This window comes from Candoia aspera, chromosome 2 (genome assembly GCF_035149785.1).
Source record: "Candoia aspera isolate rCanAsp1 chromosome 2, rCanAsp1.hap2, whole genome shotgun sequence".
NCBI classification, from domain to species: Eukaryota; Metazoa; Chordata; class Lepidosauria; order Squamata; family Boidae; genus Candoia; species Candoia aspera.
The window spans coordinates 54,101,954-54,119,966 of NC_086154.1; the positions used below are offsets into that span (position 1 = coordinate 54,101,954).

General features: G+C 37.9%; 1 protein-coding gene across 2 annotated transcripts in view; it reads right to left on the reverse strand.

The window, feature by feature from the left end:
* The window catches only part of ATG7 (autophagy related 7), a 116,871-nt gene that overhangs the window by 36,056 nt on the left and 62,802 nt on the right, over window positions 1–18,013 (reverse strand). The window contains exons 16-17 of one of the 2 annotated variants that reach the window (XM_063291849.1): window positions 12,700–12,822; window positions 8,997–10,807 (exon numbers count right to left, since the gene is read on the reverse strand). In XM_063291849.1, the coding sequence (XP_063147919.1) occupies window positions 10,790–10,807; window positions 12,700–12,822 (141 nt within the window). In that variant the 3' untranslated portion in view covers window positions 8,997–10,789. Of the gene's footprint in view, window positions 1–8,996; window positions 10,808–12,699; window positions 12,823–18,013 lie in introns of those variants that run through there. The other variant, XM_063291850.1, reaches the window with a different exon arrangement.

An 18,013-nucleotide genomic window follows, 5' to 3' on the forward strand; every position in this document is an offset into this window, starting at 1 on the left:
GGCAGATGTTTTCATTCAGGATTATTATTTCAGCCCCAGCCATGCAATCCTAGCCAGTTTGACTGAAGTTATTTATTTATTTATTTTAAATTCAGTGTTGAAACTCTATACCAACTTTACCCAATCTGGCTCTTCCAGACATACTGAATTACACCCTTCTGTTGATCATACTGACTGGGGATGATGGAATATGCATGCCCAAACCAACTAGATGTTGGTGCCCCTCAGGTACTGTATGTTAGATTAAATTGGGAAGGGCTGCTCTGCACCTTCTATATAAACTAGGAAGAGCAGTCAAAACTTAATTTTATGCTAGCAAGTGTCTACTGGAACTTCATTCTAAGTTTGCATTTACTTTTTTGACAATCTGATTTCTAGTTCAATGCACTTTTTTTTTTTAAAAAAAAAAGCATGTTTGTAAAGTATAAAAGAATCATACCCTTTAAGGTTTTCTTCATCAGTCTTCACATGGCAAAGTGCCAGAAGAATACTTGAATGCTTTCTCTTCTCTCTACACAACCTAGCTGGTCATACCCCAGGTATGTGATCTCATGGAAGAATAACAACAAAATGTGCTAATAAAGAAAGGCTTAAGCTTCAGCCCCGTAAAACATTGTAAATGTTTTAAAAATGAGATGAGGAACTCAGTCACATAGGAGTCACTCTTCCTTGTTACTGGACTGCAGCATCAAACCCTACCCCATCTCTGAATTTCAGAAGAGATACTCTTCACTTCATTTCTATTTGATACTTTAAAATAACTTTTGATACTGATACATTCATATCCAATATTCCAAGATTAGAACTATAAACATAAACATTAAAATGTACTCTACCTGGGCCTGGCCTTGAGGACCACTCAGAAACACAGATGGACCAGAATGCAGCAGCTCAAATATTTATGAGTGAGCCTCTGTTTGCCCATGTAAAACTGCTATTTGAACAGCTGCACTTGTGGCAATTCAAGGTGCTGGTTGTCACTCTTAAAGCCCTTCATAGCTGAGGACCTGGATATCCATGAGATTACTTGCTCCCAATAGTTTCTGCCTGCTTAATTAGATCAGGAAGAGCAGGTTACCTCCTGGCTTCCTCTGTCATCTGCAATGTTCTCTGAGGTGAGCTTTCTCAATCACTGCCCCCTTCTCTGAAACAGCACCGCCCCAAGCCTGAGATTTAACTAGCCCTACTCTATTAGGATTTGGGAAAGCAATCAAATCCTGCTTATTTTAGCAGGCCTTTGAGGAGGAGATGAATTGTGAAAGATCTCTCCTGTTTATAACTATATGACAATTAGGGTTTTATGGTTTCTCAGCATAGGAATATTCAGCTATTATTGTGTTAAATACATAAATGTAATGTTTGTTATTTATCTGTTTCTATTTCTTGGTTGTTGTAAACCAACATGGTAGAGTTGGTCAACAATTAAAGTTGCATCTAAATAATCAAACATGCATATGGAATAGGTGATGTTAGAAGGGTCATTCAGGCCATCAAATTCACACCCAGCTAAGTGGAAAACTTCAAGTTAAAGTGTCCCCAAGTGATGTCTGTTCAGCCTCTACTAGAATATATCCAAGAAAGGGGAGCCTGTCACCTCTAGTTCCACTACTGAATTGCTATTACTGTTATAAAATTCTTCCTGACACTCACTTGGAACTGGTCTTCCTGTAACTTAATAACACTTTTCTTTGTCTGACATTCTGGGATAATAGAAAACAGGTCAGAATTGTTGTTTATGTGACACCAATCTGGTATATGAAGAATATTATATTCTGCCCCAGTCTTCTCTTCTAATAAAAGCCAAACCCTAAAACTATCATTAACAACACTTTGAGAATTACACATGAGAAGCAGTAATTTCCATAAGAGAAAAACTAAATGATAAAGCATAGAAAATCACACTGTTCTTATTCATCCAACCAAAAATTAATTAACAAAAGCTTAGAATACACCCTCTCCTCATTTAGCGACCTCAATCTGTTCCTTAAATCGGAAGTGAAATGGTTGCTAAGCGTACATGTGACTGAAAGAGAAATGCTGTGAAGATCACTGGTTGCTGCCATCTCTTTCAGATAAAATTCTCTTGTGCAGCTTTGCCACTGTTACTCCCACTCTGGCGTGCATTGTTGTCAGGCACACAGAATTTGCTCATATGTGTGTGCATTGGTTGGAAAATGTTTTTTTTTACCATTATATTTGCGAATGGTCACTAAACAAGGTAGCCACTAAATGAGGAATGGCTGTATTTTCATTAGGAATAAACCTATTTGCCATGTAACATATTACTCTATTCAACCTTCTATTTAAGCCTTGAAAACCTTTGTTAAAACTAATTTATTACACATAAGCAAATACTGCAATGATTGAGTAGACAATTTAAGGTTGGAAGCATTAATTAATATTAATACATTATTAGCTTATTTTGAAGACGTATACTGTAAAATCTGTAAGGCATTTAATATATGAAAAAGTAGAGAAATATTTTGCATGTACCAGCAACAATATCACTTTGTGCTAATTAGCATGAATATCACTTCACGCTAATCCTCAAACTGCTTTTTAAACTAACAGTACTTATGTAAGAATGCCATATGTGAAACAGTGAGAGAGAGGAAAAGATAGCAGTTATCATTTTCAAGAACATAATTTCTCAGCCAGTGATAGCATAGTGGGGGTTTAGTGCCGATTAATATATCTTTTCCAATGTCGGTAAGCATTTAGTTTATCTAAAAAAAAGTTTTCAATTCATTACATTTCCTTGGATCAGGATATAGAGATATCTTTTAATGTATGTATGGGAACCTCCATCCTACAGACCAAAAATAGTCTTGTAGGGGTTTTCCATTGGATTCTTACATTTCTTCTCCAGGCCAGAAAAGTTCTTATCACCAACCAGCAGTTGAAGAGAGATAAGATTTTTTTTCTCTTTCTTGTAATGTAACCTTTAAAAAAAAAGTCTGATTGCAGCATAGGAGGGGAGTGTCTGGAGAGAACTGCTTCTGGGAAGGGGAAGTTTTATAGCAGGAGACTGTAATGAAACTGCAGAACTCTGTCAAAAGTACTTAAACTATGCAATTTGCTACCACAAGATGGATGGTGTAATGGTTGCCTATTCTGACAGATTCAGTCTCACAAGCAGGTGCTTAAGGATAACTGATTTATTGAAAGAATAGTGTGCAAATACAAAGAAAGCTGAGAATGAGCAAAAGCGCGCCAAATACAAACTAAAAACCCTCGCTTCAAACCCGGTCCCGCCCCTTGCTCCCGCTTAGCAACCACCCCTTCCCAGGTGTTAGCAACCGTCACCCACATCGGCCTGAGAAACGCAGTCAATAACCCAAACATACATTCCACAGTTACAGTAAGGAGATTACAGCCTGGCACGGCTGGAAATCTAACACGGATCAGGAAAGTGACATGCGAAACGTTATGATGTATTCAGAACATTGAAACGATGAACATGACAGATGGCCACCAACTGAGCTGACTTTAAAAGGATATTAGTGCAGGATAGGACTATCCATGGCTCCTAGTCATGACAGTTAAAGTTTGTCTCCAGGCATACTGGCAGTATGCCCTCAAGTACAAGGTGTTGAAAGGCAATGGGAGTGAGCATTGTATTCATGCTCCATTTGTGAACTTCCCTATGGCATCTGGTTGGCCATTACAGAAAATGGAATATTGAACTAGACAGAATCATAGAATTGTGGACCTGGAAGGGACCACAAAGATTATCTATTCCAGCCTTTTGCAGGAAAATCAAACAATCCTCAAAACGTAGTTGGCCATCATCCACTTAAAAATCTCCAGAGATGGAGAACCTACAACCTCCATAAGTTGAGTATTCCACTGTTGCACAGCCCTTGGCACCAGGAAGATTTTCTTTATATTTAAATGAAATCTAGATAACTGCAACCTATACCTGTTATTTCTGGTGCCAGTTTCTGTGCAATAGAAAATAGCTCCTGCATCTCTCTAGTAGCACCCTTTTGTGTATCTGATACCATGTGTCTCCTTAGTCTTTTTTTTCTCTGTATCATCTTCGTCAGCCTCCTCTGAACCTGTTCTAAGTTGTCAATTGTTTTCAGGAAATGTGATACCCAGAATCATAAACAGTCATCTAGGTATGGTCTCACTAGTGCAGAGTAGAGGAGAACAGGGACTTCACATATTGTTGATACAATGCTTTTTCTTATACAACCCAGAACTATACTAGGTCTCCTAGCAGCTGTCTCACACCACTATCTCATCTTCACGTTGTTACCATATCCTTCAAAAATGTATTGCTTCCAAGCCATGGATGCCCATCCTAGTACACGTGCCATGCATTTTCCTCACTAAATGTAGTATCTTATTCTTTATTGAAGATCTTTTTCCTCTCACCCCAGACTTCCAACTTATCCAGATTAGATTGCAATTTCATTCTGTCATCCTGGTTGTTGGCCAGATCTTCCAATTTTGTGTATTCCGCATGTTTGAAAAGCAGCCCAGTTCCCTTATCCAGGTGATTAATAAAATTATTGAATAATACCAAGACAGATCCCTGCAGGACCCAATGGATTACTGCTTTCCAACTTGATATTCACCCTCTGAGTGTTGTTAGCCAGTCAGCTATGGATCCACCTATCCACAGGATTCCCCTTGTCCTCTAGTGTAGTTATTTTCAAAGACGACAGTGTGCATCTGAATGATTTTTGACAAAACCACATAACTCTTAGCAATCGTAACACTGTCTGCAAGAAGCTTACACATGGCCTGTTTTATTATGCTAGGCTCACTGGTTGGCAATTACTGGGATCCTCTTTTTTTCTCTTTTTCTTGAAATGGAGGACCATATTTGTTCTCCAATCATTTGACACTTCCCCACTTCTCCAAGACTACTTTGATTTAGACTTCTGACTGAATCAACAAGAACCTTAAAGTGAATCTAATGGCTTATCTACAGGTAGGAGTCTTTTTGGTCAAAGAACACTCCTGCTTTTCAGTTTGCCATTATTTACTTCACTAAGACTTGAATCGCCACATGTAAATGGCTTTCTAAATGCAGTAGTCCACAGCAAATATGCGTTTACTACTTGCTGTGGACTACTGCATTTAGAAAGCCATTTACATACTTGCTGTGGACTACTACTACATAAGAGTTGCAATAGCAGTTTCTTTTTTCTGGAAGAGTTTCTCTGGTAATTTTCTCATTCAGAAATAACACAATGGGGTATCCTGATCTTAAATCATTGGAAAGGTGGTTGTGATCTAAATAAATAACACAGACATCCTTTCTGACTGCTACACTGACAAATATTTGTGATTTGATCTTACAAATGTCTCCTTTCTCCCTTATTAATATTAACAAGTGATGTTAAACAGTAAAACTGCATACTTAATCTTTAAGAAAAGTGCTCTAACTACATAGGCAAGAAGCATCTGTATGTTATAGGACAGAACAGAATCAGTAAAATATGTAGCCTCCCTTTTGTGAGATGTATTCCATGGGAGGCTGGGCAGCCATCTATCAGAAATGCTTTAATTTGGATTCCTGAATGTGTTGGATTCTGCAGTCTAAGTAACTCTATGATTCCATAACATTTGATTTGCATATTGAATATTCCTAATTCAACATGTGGTCTGGTAAAGTTTAAGGTGAACATTTGCCCACTCTTGGTTTCTTCTGTACTGCCAAAAAGCCACAATGAGGCTGAAAAAATGATAGAAGATGTATATGGATATTAAGAAAATGAAGCAAGCAGTACTTACTAGTATAACAAGGATGGAGTAACTCCATGCGGGAACGCCTTGCTTTTATACTTACGTAGTGTTTCCTCCTCATCTCTGTCTTTTAAAACAAGCTCCATTTATAAATGTCCTATCAAATGGTACTCATTTCACTTTTCAAATGACTTACGCTCTGCATTGCTAGCTGGCTCTGCTCCATTTGGCTTCCAAACATTTGCCATGGTCTGGGGATTGGGTTGTTCTCCATCTTTTAACTTCCTAATCATAGTTTCTACAGCCTTGTTTTATTTCAGTGCAAAAGAATTGCTCAACTTAGCTGTGCTGACCACAAATTAAACAGGCTGTCCCTAAAGGTTCAGCACAGACAGAACAGACCAACTTTTTGCCAATAATTTGAGGAACAAGAATAAAAGTATTGTCATCTCTTTGAAATATCAAATTACTGAAACTCTAGTTCACAGGACAGGACTTACTTTTCCATGATGAAGCTAAATTGAGGATATTTATGCTACTTTTATGGTCATCCTTACCAGTTCATCCAAGCTACTCATCACCCAGGAGACAGTCATTTTCACCAACCATTTCCAGTTTCCTTAATTCTCCCACTGCAGCGGCTACCACTTGCAGGGAACTTTTATGTCTGATGAAGCTGTGCGCTACGTTTTTAAATTAACCAGCAACATTTTTCTTGGGTAATCTTAAGCTTGCTCCACTCAGCCTCTTGGGAAATTTGTTTCGTATTACTGTACATCTGGGTATGGGACTCCATGCCTCCATGGCCCTCTCTGCTTTGGCTGCCAGAGAGAACAGAGCAAGCGTTGCCACTTCTGGCTTCTGCACCCCAACATACCCAGAGATGGCCTTTGGTGAGGAATCTGGACTTCAATGGCTATGGGGGAGAGACATGCAAAATCCTTTTCCCCTGCTCCTTGCTCCCCTCAAGGTAGTAGCAGAAACCACTGCCTCCTCCATTCCAGAAGAGCAAGAACTTCTTTGGCCTTGTTTCTGAAGTACAGCAAGAGGAAGGCTGCAGGGACAGCAGTTTCCCAAATAGCCTACTTTCCTCCTGTCTTGAGAATAGGAGGAAAACACACTGTAGGGGATAACCAAACCATAACAGCATCATGCCATGAAGTCCCAAAAAATTACTGTCAGGTTAAATACATACACAAGGGGAATACATACATACATACATAAATGTGAATAATTAAAATACTGTTAAGTGTCATATTTAAGCTTGCATAAGTAGAAGACAACTCTAAACACTAAATTATATTCATATAGAATTAGTATTCAAAAACTCAGTTTACAAGATGCAGAGTTGCTTCGAAGAATTCACAGCAACAATGTTACGTGTTTATGAAATCTACATCTGGAAGTAATTTGTACAAATGCGACTTTGACTTTCTCTTCCAATTCCAAGGTCCTACAGGGGCCTATATACCATAGAAGTATTCGTTTGTGCGCAGACAGACTGTTCTATAATTTATGTCTTTAATTACAGCAAAAAAGTTGTAATTCTTACATGTTGTTGCAATTCTTACTCTTCACATTAGAATAACAGAAAGTGTCTCAAACAAGCTATTTATAATTTACCGCAATGGAACCTGCTGTAAAGAACAACAACCTACATGGAAAACAGATTCTTCACAAGGAAATATATTTTAAGCAAAACATGCTTTTGCAATTGATCCAAATGAGATTTATTTTAAAAAGTTGCTTATATGAACATAAAAGATGGTCAAATTAAAATGATCTTCGTGCCAAAAGAATAAGAGCAACTCTAAAATTTTACTGATGTTGCCTGCAGGTAAATGGTCTGCTTATGAGCGTCAGTTACAAACAAAGTTACATGAAGCTGAGATCTGCAGACCAAAGCTAAGAATCATTCACCTGTAAACAGAGTGATCAAACAGGAGATGAAGGGACAGAGAATGGGAGCAGTATTAAAATTTTCACATTGAGCAAAATGGATCCTTCTGTCTAGTCTTTCCCTGCCAACTTTAGGTAATGAGTTTCAGTGCTCCCACGGCTTTTGGGGCATTGGTCCTGCGTCCCAAATGCACGCAAGATTATGGCCTTAGGCTTTGATACTCTGACTCTAACCTGAACTTTGTGTGAAATCTGGCCTAGATTCTAACTCTGGTTTTAATTGACTGAATTATTGGCTCCCTTGGAGCTGTTAACTTGCCTGTAGCCAGTCTTCTCTAATGTCTTGCAGCCCATGAGAACAGACAAGTTTTTGGTAACATACATGCCTTTGAAACCTTCTGTGAAACATATGTTTAGTTGTAGTAGTAAATACTATGATTATTTACATCCATGCGGCAGCCATTTTCTGCCCTGGGATGCTAGATCAAATATTTTGTGATATAATATTCATGGAACTTTTAAAGTAATAATCTGCCTACAAGTAGAAAATTAGGGACTTTTGACCATAGAATTACATAATAGTTTTATCACAAATCTTGTTTATAGGTTTTGAGAAATCGACATTCTTACTGAACTAATTTTTGTTGTTTGGGCACTTCTGACTCTTCAGTGAGTGTCCATCAGTAATTGCTTCTTTGAACTCCTCTAAGGTTGTGCTTGTATTATCAGGGATAGCATCTAGCCACCTTGTCTTCTATCAGTCTCTTTTTCAATTGTCTCATTTTTTCCATGCATCAGTCTCCTCTCCTTGACTGCTGCCTTCTTGTTATGTGTCCAAAATATCTAAGCTTTAACTTCATTATTAGCGCTTCCAGAGAATAGCCTGGTTGTACTTCATCTAGTACTCAATTATTTGTTCTTCCAGTCCAAGGAACTCTCAGTGTTCCCTAGCACCACAATTCAAAGGGATACATTTTCCTTTGTTCACCCTTTCGGATAGTTCAGTTTTCCCAGGAAATAAGTTACACTTGATAATATTTACCTTTGTTATCATATGAAAATAAACTACAGCTCTAAATATATAATCCAAGTTGAAAAGTGTTCACTTGAGAAGCAGTAGATGCTGAGAATGGGTGGAGGGGTACTAGCAATATAGGAGAGTGAAATTAAGTTTTTAACAGTAGTCAAATTACAGTATGCCTCTTTTAGACTGTGTTACAAAATACAGGGGGAAAAAACCCCAAATAGGACATTTCTCAATGATAATAATAATAGCATGATTAGGTTGGGAAGATATTACTCTGACATTTATGTAAAAGTATGATTTAAAGTCAGTATGAATTACTGGAAACATGAAATCACAGACAGAGTCACTGAAAATGACAGAGCAAAAATTTTATGGGATTTTAAAATTCAGACTGATCGATACCTGAAACATAATATACCAGACATTACTGCCACTGAAAAGAACCATGTTTGGGTTATTGATGTAGCTATCCCAAGACAGAGTAATGTTGAAGACGAGGAAGTAGAAAAGAATACAGTACAATCTTGCAAAAATATGGGATAAATTGTTGACTATGGTATCAATTATCACTAGGGCCCAAAGTGCAATATCAGAAGGACATAGAATTTGGATTGCCTAAATTTGGGACAACTTTGGGACAGCCCAACTACAAACAACAGCACTGATGGGCACCTCATACATAATTCATCGTTACCTTCACAATGAATGCTTCAACTTTTAGACTATATAATTCACACTTGGTGATTTTTGTTTAATTAGGTGGTCTCAGTCCATCTCAGCATGCTAACCAGAGATGGTTAACAATATTTACTGATGCTTAGTGTAAAGCCTGATACATTGAACATAATTCCTGGAGTAGATCAGCTCAGTAACTTAGGCGAATGGAAAATGTTTGGACAAAGGGTGAAAATATCTGAGGCTGATGTGGCACTTTCCCCAACAACTCTTGTTTTATAAAGCCATTTAAAATTTTTTTTAAAGAATTCTCTAGCAATGTTCTGTGGCTTTTGAATGTGCTCTGTTCTCTTTGGGGGTTGGGTCTCACCCTCTAGATTTTTTAAAAACATGTTTCATTCTTCTGCAAACCTTGACTGTTATATCCTCTCTTCTAATTCTCATTGGCTCCACTAGTCTCGTTTTCAACCAATCTGACTCTTGGGTACATGGGAAACGCCGTTCTTTTGTGGGGCTCCCAAGGCTATGGAGGTGCGTTCAGCTCCCACAAGAGTTGGTAAAAACACAATTCTTTCACCAAACTTTTAACGCTTAATTATATTAACTACTGCTTTTAATTTGGGCTTTGATTTTAACTGTATTAATTTTGTTCTGTTTTATATGTCATATTTTTATTGTTGGAAAGGTTTGTTATTGTTATTGTAAATTGCTGTTTTTATGGTTGCTCTCCTGAAGAAAGGCAGCACATAAATTCAATAAACAAAAAATGATACAAATAGTGTCATTATGATAATCTTGGATGATGAGGACAAATAGTGAAAACCTGTCATCTTTATGCAGAAGAAGTTTCATGATCAGACCGTCAAAGTGTTGATCACATCTATCCCATTTCTAAGATCACAAGGCCATGTCTGTCACAATGTTGATGGTGACTTAGTACAGGGTAAGAGAGCCAGTTTAGTCTATCAGAGAGAAAACCTGAGATCTAGTCCCTCCTTAGGTGTGGAAGCCAGCTGGGTAACTTGGGGCTAGTCACTTTCTCTCAGTCTAGGAAGGAGACAAAGGCAAATGACTTCTGAAAATGTTGCCAAGAAAAGTGTGTGGCCTTGTCTGGGTAGTTGCCAGGAGTCAAGACTGACTTGAAGGCAAAGGAAAAAGAAGAAGAAGAAATGAAATAGCAGACGTACAGGATACAGCTTTGCGGTACTAACTGATACCTAACTCCTACTGGATTTACTTTGATCTTAACCATAAACTAACCATAGTGTTGTACTACTATCTTTCAGTAGAACTGATTTCAGGATCTCCCTCGCAACTAGATGAACAAAAACACAGATGCTCTTTCAGAAAATGCAATGCTTCCTACAGGACAGACTTTGTAACTCAGCAGCCAGGCAGTTCATGAGTCATAAGACTGTGGAAAAAAACAGCGGCTACCCATGTTTTGAGGAGAAAAATTGCACTCTAATAATGGCTCTCTGGTCTTTACTCCAAACCAATTTCCTGTAACAGAAATGTGAAACCTCAGTGAAAATAGCTTTACTAAAACAGATCAGAAAAAGAAAGCATATTTTATTTTGGTCCATACCAAGGCCACATTTAAGCTCTAATAATAAACTGTAAGAGACTTTATAAAACCTACTCAGAGCTGAAATTAGGACCTGATAACTTTAGGCAGTTGTTGGGACCCCTGAATCCTGCAAGCCCTCAAGAAACATCAGGTAGTTGAGCTAATTGAATGGCAGCATTCACATAAGAACTGAAAAGCAATGGTCTAGATATACTTTATGTTATTGATTTAATTGATTTATATGGCTGCCCAGTTCACAAATTGCGATTCTGAGGGGCTAACACCAAAAACAGGACCAACAAGGTAAAGAACAATCCATAATCATTCAGTATTCCAACCATTACAGACAGACTCATTCAGCATCTTGGCCCAGTGGTTGGTGAACACAGTAACAGCTACCAGTTTCCAGTATCTGCCAGCCATATGCATTTGGTTAGTTCATGAGAAGGGCATGAAAGAAACAGGCACCTCCATTTTTCCCTAGCATCAGACAGTCACTGATATGGCCTAAATTAATCAACATGGGCTGTACTCATGTGCCACATAGTGGAAAGAAGCCAGGGAAACACAGCACCTTCCAAACTACCTTGGAATGTTTCTGGGGATATCCCCAGAAGGTACAGCATATGCATATATTTTGCATAGTCTGAAAACAAATGCATTAAGAGTTGGATCTGTATATTCCTACATGACAGTTTAAGGTCAAAAGTGGGGTCAACAACAAAGAATATAGGCTAGATAATAATCTTTTATGCAGTCATATTTAATAACCCTGTAAAGAACAATACATTTGATCTATCCATTATACACTCAGTTAATAAGAGCAACATGACTAAATGATATGGAATTTTTTGCTTACATAGATAGATGTTATAAAGATAATGCATTTAGGATACACCTTGATTGTGTAAAGGAAATACTGAGTGTGCCACATTAGCTGAAGTTACCACTTATTCTCTGTATTTGTAATGCACGGAAATGTGTGTGTGTATGTGCACGTGCGCAAAGAGAGATAGCGTGATGCTTTTGAGATGAATAAATGAAAATTTTGTGTTTTCGCCACAAAAAAAGAGAAGATGCCTTCATCATGTATCTGTTATTCTCTTGACAACAACATTGTGCTATGTGCATTGATGGCCACAGATGAAAAGACAGTAGGCAAGCTACAGTATGAAGTCAGAGTGTAATTCAATTTATGTGTTTATAGAATTGTAACAGTTGTAACACAGAGAGTCCATTGTAACTGGGCGGCTAATAAATTTAAATAGGATAGGTAACGTATTCTCAGTTGCTAAAGATAATATAAGCTAGCATATGCAAAACTGAAAACACAGAAATACAGTGCTGTTTTATTGTATAGCAATCACTCTGATACTAGTTAACAATTAAAATGCAATATTTTACCATAATAATGGCACTAGGAAAATCATCAGCAAATTGTTCCTTCAGTCATAACTTACATTCACTCCCATATTGATTGACTGATTGAATATGTGCCATCAAGTCATTTTCAACTCCTAGCAACCACATAGATAGGTCACTCCCATATAGTACAGAGAATTAAATAGAAACTGTTTGCTATTTAACTTTAAAATAATAGTGAACCGAACCCACTGGGGGTATGTGGACATATGCTTTAAATAATCTGATGCAGTTTTAAGGAAGAATGAATTCTAACTGCTGCATGAATCTGATCCATGCAGGTTATATGAAAATATTAATCAGTAGTAATCTTCCAAAAAATCCAGCTGTTACTAATTAATGAAGTTGACCAGTAATAAATCTTTACTCTTACTTTCTTTTGTTTATACTTGAAGTACCTTACCTCAGCAGCTTGGGTCTCCTGATGCAACAAAGTCAGACCTGTGAGATCTTCTAAGAAAGAATGGGAAGAATTAAAAACCTTTGCCAGGAAATTAAAGCCTTCTCTTTCATACTGGTCAAGGACCTGTCAAAAGAAAACACAAGAGACAATGATATTATTTCTTTGTGGTTATTCCAGGATCAGAGTTTTTGCAGTATGACTCTTAATAGAAATTTACCAAGTAAGAAATTGCAGCTTCCTATTTACAACAGATATTTGTGTTTCTGCTAACAGAATCATGAAAGTCCTTTTTTTTATACTGTTTAAATAAATGTATGTTCTGATCCTCATCTTTTCAAGGACACATAGCAAATGAATGGCTAATGCTAACTTAATCACATCCACTTGTGAAATCCAGCATTTTTTCAACCAATATAATTTCTTTCCTGGGACTATAGCTGTATAAAACTTGCACTATCTTAGTTAATCTGAATGAAACATTTCCAATGACTCACTATGTTATAAGATGTTTCACTTCAGCTTAAGTAAAACACATTCATGTACATTCACATTCATGTATATGGTGAAATGTCAATACATTAAGGCTTAGTCATATTTTGGTGATTATTCATTTAACTAGCACAGTGCATTATTCTTTGGACAATAACAACCTTTGCTTGCCCATTTCTTTAGGCCTGGCCTTGCTAAAATCAGTGAATTATGAGGAATTTCCCCTTAACAGAAACCATTCATTAAAAAAAACACACACACACACACACAGAGAGAAACCACATTAAGGAATATGAGATTTTTTTAGTAGACAGTACAAAGAAGATAGTCCAAGTTCTTCATACTGCCAACTAAGTTCTAGAGTCAAACCCAATGCCATTTGTCCATTTTGCAATACAATTAGAGAGTCTGTATTAGGCATGTACAGCAAGAATGAAGAGGCAGTGAAACCCAGTAAACACAAATAAGTGAATGCTTCAAGAGTACATTTACCTGTATGAATTGCTACGGAAATATTTTAAAGCACAATGAAAGAAATATAAATATTGAATTAAGAAAATGTTATAGTAAGGCTAACTAGAACTGGCTCTCTGAAATGGTTGGAAAGTGTAAACTGCCTAGAAATCGTATGTAAACTGCTCTTTGCTCCTTGGAGGAAAAGGTTATGTAAGATCTTGGCATTTTATATTCAAAGGGATTGTTAACAATCTGTTAAGTATTATTATCACTAAAACTTTTATATAAAATATATTTATGCTTTTAATTATATAAAGCCAAGGTACGTTGCAGAATTTAATAAAATAAATACACAGAACTGGGAGTAAGGTTCATAAGGAGTAAGCCATCGTCCAGGAGGCTCTACTTTAACATCCGCAGTGAATGGCTCTTTATTGCTTAATAAAGAAACATTAACTCATAGGATTTAGACATTATTGCCATAATTCACGCTTAAATAATTGTTAATTTGACTTTGGATTGTGTAAAAAGGCCTGCAAATCAAGGTCAACTCTTCGTAACAGTATCTGACCTTGGCAACAAAAGGGAACTGGCTTGCCATTGGTTCTGATTTCCCAGTCTAGCCAACAGTGATGGAATTCCCATGTAGTCTCCCCATCTAAGTCTAAATCAGACCTAACCCAGTTTAGCTTCTGAGATCAGCCAAGATCAGATAGATGCTGCCACCCGCTGAGATTTCATGCTTGGTCAAAATAAATATTATAATAATAGGAGACATGTACAGGGTGTACCAAAAGTTAGATACCACAGGCCAATCACAATATGTTTTGTAAATTTTTTTTCAGAGAAAATGCTACTGTACCTAGGAATGTTCAAAGGTCATGTGTCAAACAAGTAAGGAAGTGTTTAGGAGAAAATGGCAACCCTAACCCTAACATTTAATGTAACTTACATAATAAATAGTCTATTGGGCCTGACTTTTGGCATACCCTATATAACTGTTATACAGGAATGGATTTTTATTTTATTATATTTTATTCTTTTTACTCATTTTTTTCTCTATTTATTTAGTCAAAGTAGCAAGAAAGAGGACTTTTTGAGCAATTTGGCAATTTTGTTGGAATTATTCTGTTTACAATATCATTTCCAGGCTTTTTTCCCCTTCTTTCTCACTTTCTATTTTTAAATCAATTTTGATATTATATTACACTGTCACTACCTTAACAGTATTAATTAATTAATAGGTATACCATGTATACCTATTAGTTTGATGCAATAAAATGTATGAAAAAAATAAAACAGATACTCCAAGGATTTTGTATTTTGGGAATACCAATTTCAAGAAAATTAATAATATTTCTTTCCAATTCACTGCTACCAATTAAAACTACTTTGTTAATATATACTGCCTGTTCTCTCCAAGACCACCTGTGAAGCTTGTTGTGATTACATGATGTTACAAATGTAGGGAGAGAGAGTTACACATATACTTTTCTTAGTCAAACAGAAAAGAAATGAATTTGCAAAGGAAAAAAATAATGGAACTGCTAACAGGGTCTTTCTTGTGGAGTTACAGAAATAAACATGTAAATGGGACAGGATGAGTCATGGACGTGGGCTAATGCTGATTTTATTGTGATATTTATTCTCTGCTCTATCTTAATTTTCACAATGCTTTAACTTTCTTAATAGCATATAACAAGCCCACTTTAAGACTGGCCTCTTTTAATACTCTCTTGCTAGGCTCTGATTAAATCTGTCCCTCCACCCCACTCCACCCCACCAGAACAGTATCTTCCACGAAGGGCTTTCCACCCTGGCTACAAAGCCTGTTAGATAGCAAGCTACTGCTCACTACTCCTTCCAGGACAAACAAAATACAATCAGACTAGTTTTATCACAGTAGCCATTCATTCCTCCTCACAGAGCAGAGCCAACAGTATGGTAAGTGCTCTTCCAAACATAGAACACAGACTGTTCTTATCTGGAGACAGACACACACAAAGATAGTTTAAGTTTGATGTTGGCAGGAACACAGAATTAGGAGGGGCAATGTAAATTAGGCCTCCATTAAAGCATCTGTCTTCAGGAAAGCCTTGACGGTGGTTATAAAAGTGGTTTTACAAATACAGTGGAAAAGTCAGTCTAAGAAACAAAGACTTTTAGGTGGGAATTAAGGTAAGGACCTTAGGAAGAGTTAACTCTTATTTTCAAAGACCCAAACAATCAGTGATAGGATAAGGATAAATGGCTCCTAGCCAATTAATTGCAGCAGGGGATCTTTGGGATATTATATGACTTGTAACTTAGGACTGCATTAAATTGAAAACTCTTTGAGGCATGCTTAGCAAGAGTGTTTTCTTTCTTTTGGGGTGGCCAACATGCAGCCCACAATTCCTGTCAAACTGAGTGCCTTATTGGCAAAAAGGAAATATATAAATGACAAAAATAAAAAAAAGACTGCCTACCATCTTTCAACAACAACAAAAAGAGGCATGGAAACCTTTCGGACTTAAGCCACTCCAATAAAAGAACCCTTCAAAAGCAAATCTGAAAATCTTAGCCTTACTCAATGACGTAACGGTGTCACTGTCCCACCGAGTGAGACCCTTTGCCACCAAAACTTGATTTTAAAAGTGTAGCCTGTCTGCTCCTTTCTTGATATTATTTTCATACATATTATGTGTTACATAGAAAAAATAATTCTACCACTGGAGATTATGACAAAACATAGTTAACAACCTAGCCAGATGCACAGCAATTTCTAGCAGTTGTCACTCTGTGGCATACTGAAGTACATTTACAAACCTGAATCGTGATCAGTACCTTGGCTTTTCCAGTAACCAATCAATCAAAAGTTTTGCAGCATTTATTCTATTGAAATGACAATACAAAATACATAATAAATTGGCCAGATTTGGGTGGTAAGATGTACAGGAATCAGAAAACAACATGCATCTTAAAATATGTACATTATACTGAAAAAAGATTCATGGAAAGTGTAAAAAGCTTTAATTAATGCACTGTTGGGGGATATTCATAATATAACTTTCACTGTCACTGAAAAACTCTACAGTTCTGTATGATAAAATCTGAACCCATCCAGCATGAGGAGAAATGCCTTCTTGAACAGAAACATTCAAATCTTTAGCATCTTAGCCAACAGCAGGAAATACTGGCTTGAATTCTGAAGATGTATATTTTATTTATTTATTTATTTTAAAACCATAAAACATACAAAATACAGTACAAACAGCCAAATATAAATATAAATAAAATAACTATAAAATCCAAGTAGTGATGAGATCTAGTTTAGTGGGGAGGGCTCTATGGCGCCAGCCACCCCCAGGAAGAACTATTGCCCTTCCTATACCAGGTGAGACAGCAAAGCCAGGATTCAAATTCTTCCGGAAGGCCGGGAGTGAAGGGGCTTGCCTCACCTCTGGGGGCAGGATGTTCAAGACGGCGGGCGCCACTGTGGAGAAGGCCTGCCTCCTGGACCCTGCCAAGTGGAATTCCCTTACCAACGGGGTCCATAGCATGCCCTCTCTGCATGACCGGGTGGACAGGTTGATGTCATGGGGATGAGACAGTCCCTCAGGTAGCCTGGCCCCATGCCATGTAGGGCTTTAAAGGTCATAACCACACCTTGAATTGGACCCAGAAGCAAACTGGCACCCAGTGCAGCTCATGCAGCCGTGGTGTCACATGTGCTGACCTTGGGGCACTCATCACTGCCCACACAGCCGCATTCTGGACCAACTGAAACTTCCGAATACTCTTCAAGGGTAGCCCCATGTAGAGCGCATTGCAATAGTCTATATGGGAGATGACCAAGGCATGGGTGACAGTCCGAAGGGCATCTCGATCCAGGAAAGGGTGTAACTGGCGCACAACATGGAGATGCGCAAAGGCCCTTCTGGCCATGACTGCCACCTGCTCTTTGAGCAGGAGTCGTGAGTCCAGAAGGACCCCCAGATTCTGCACTGGGTCTGAATGGGGCAGTGCATCCCCATCCAGAACTAAAGATGACAACTTCTTGGATGCAGAGCAGCCATCAACCCACAGCCACTCCATCTTACCAGGGTTTATCTGAAGCCTGTTGTTCCCCATTCAGACCCTACAGCCCCCAGGCACCGAGAGAGGGCAGTCACAGCATCACTTACCTCACCAGGGATGGAGACATACAATTGAGTATCATCAGCATAGTGATGATACCTCATCCTATGGTAACGGATGATCTCACCCAGTGGTTTCATGTAGATGTCAAATAGGAGAGGGGAGAGAACCGAGCCCGATGGCATCCCACACAAGAGGGGTTGAGGGTTAGGATCTCTCATCTCCTATCACCACCAATTTGGACCAGCCC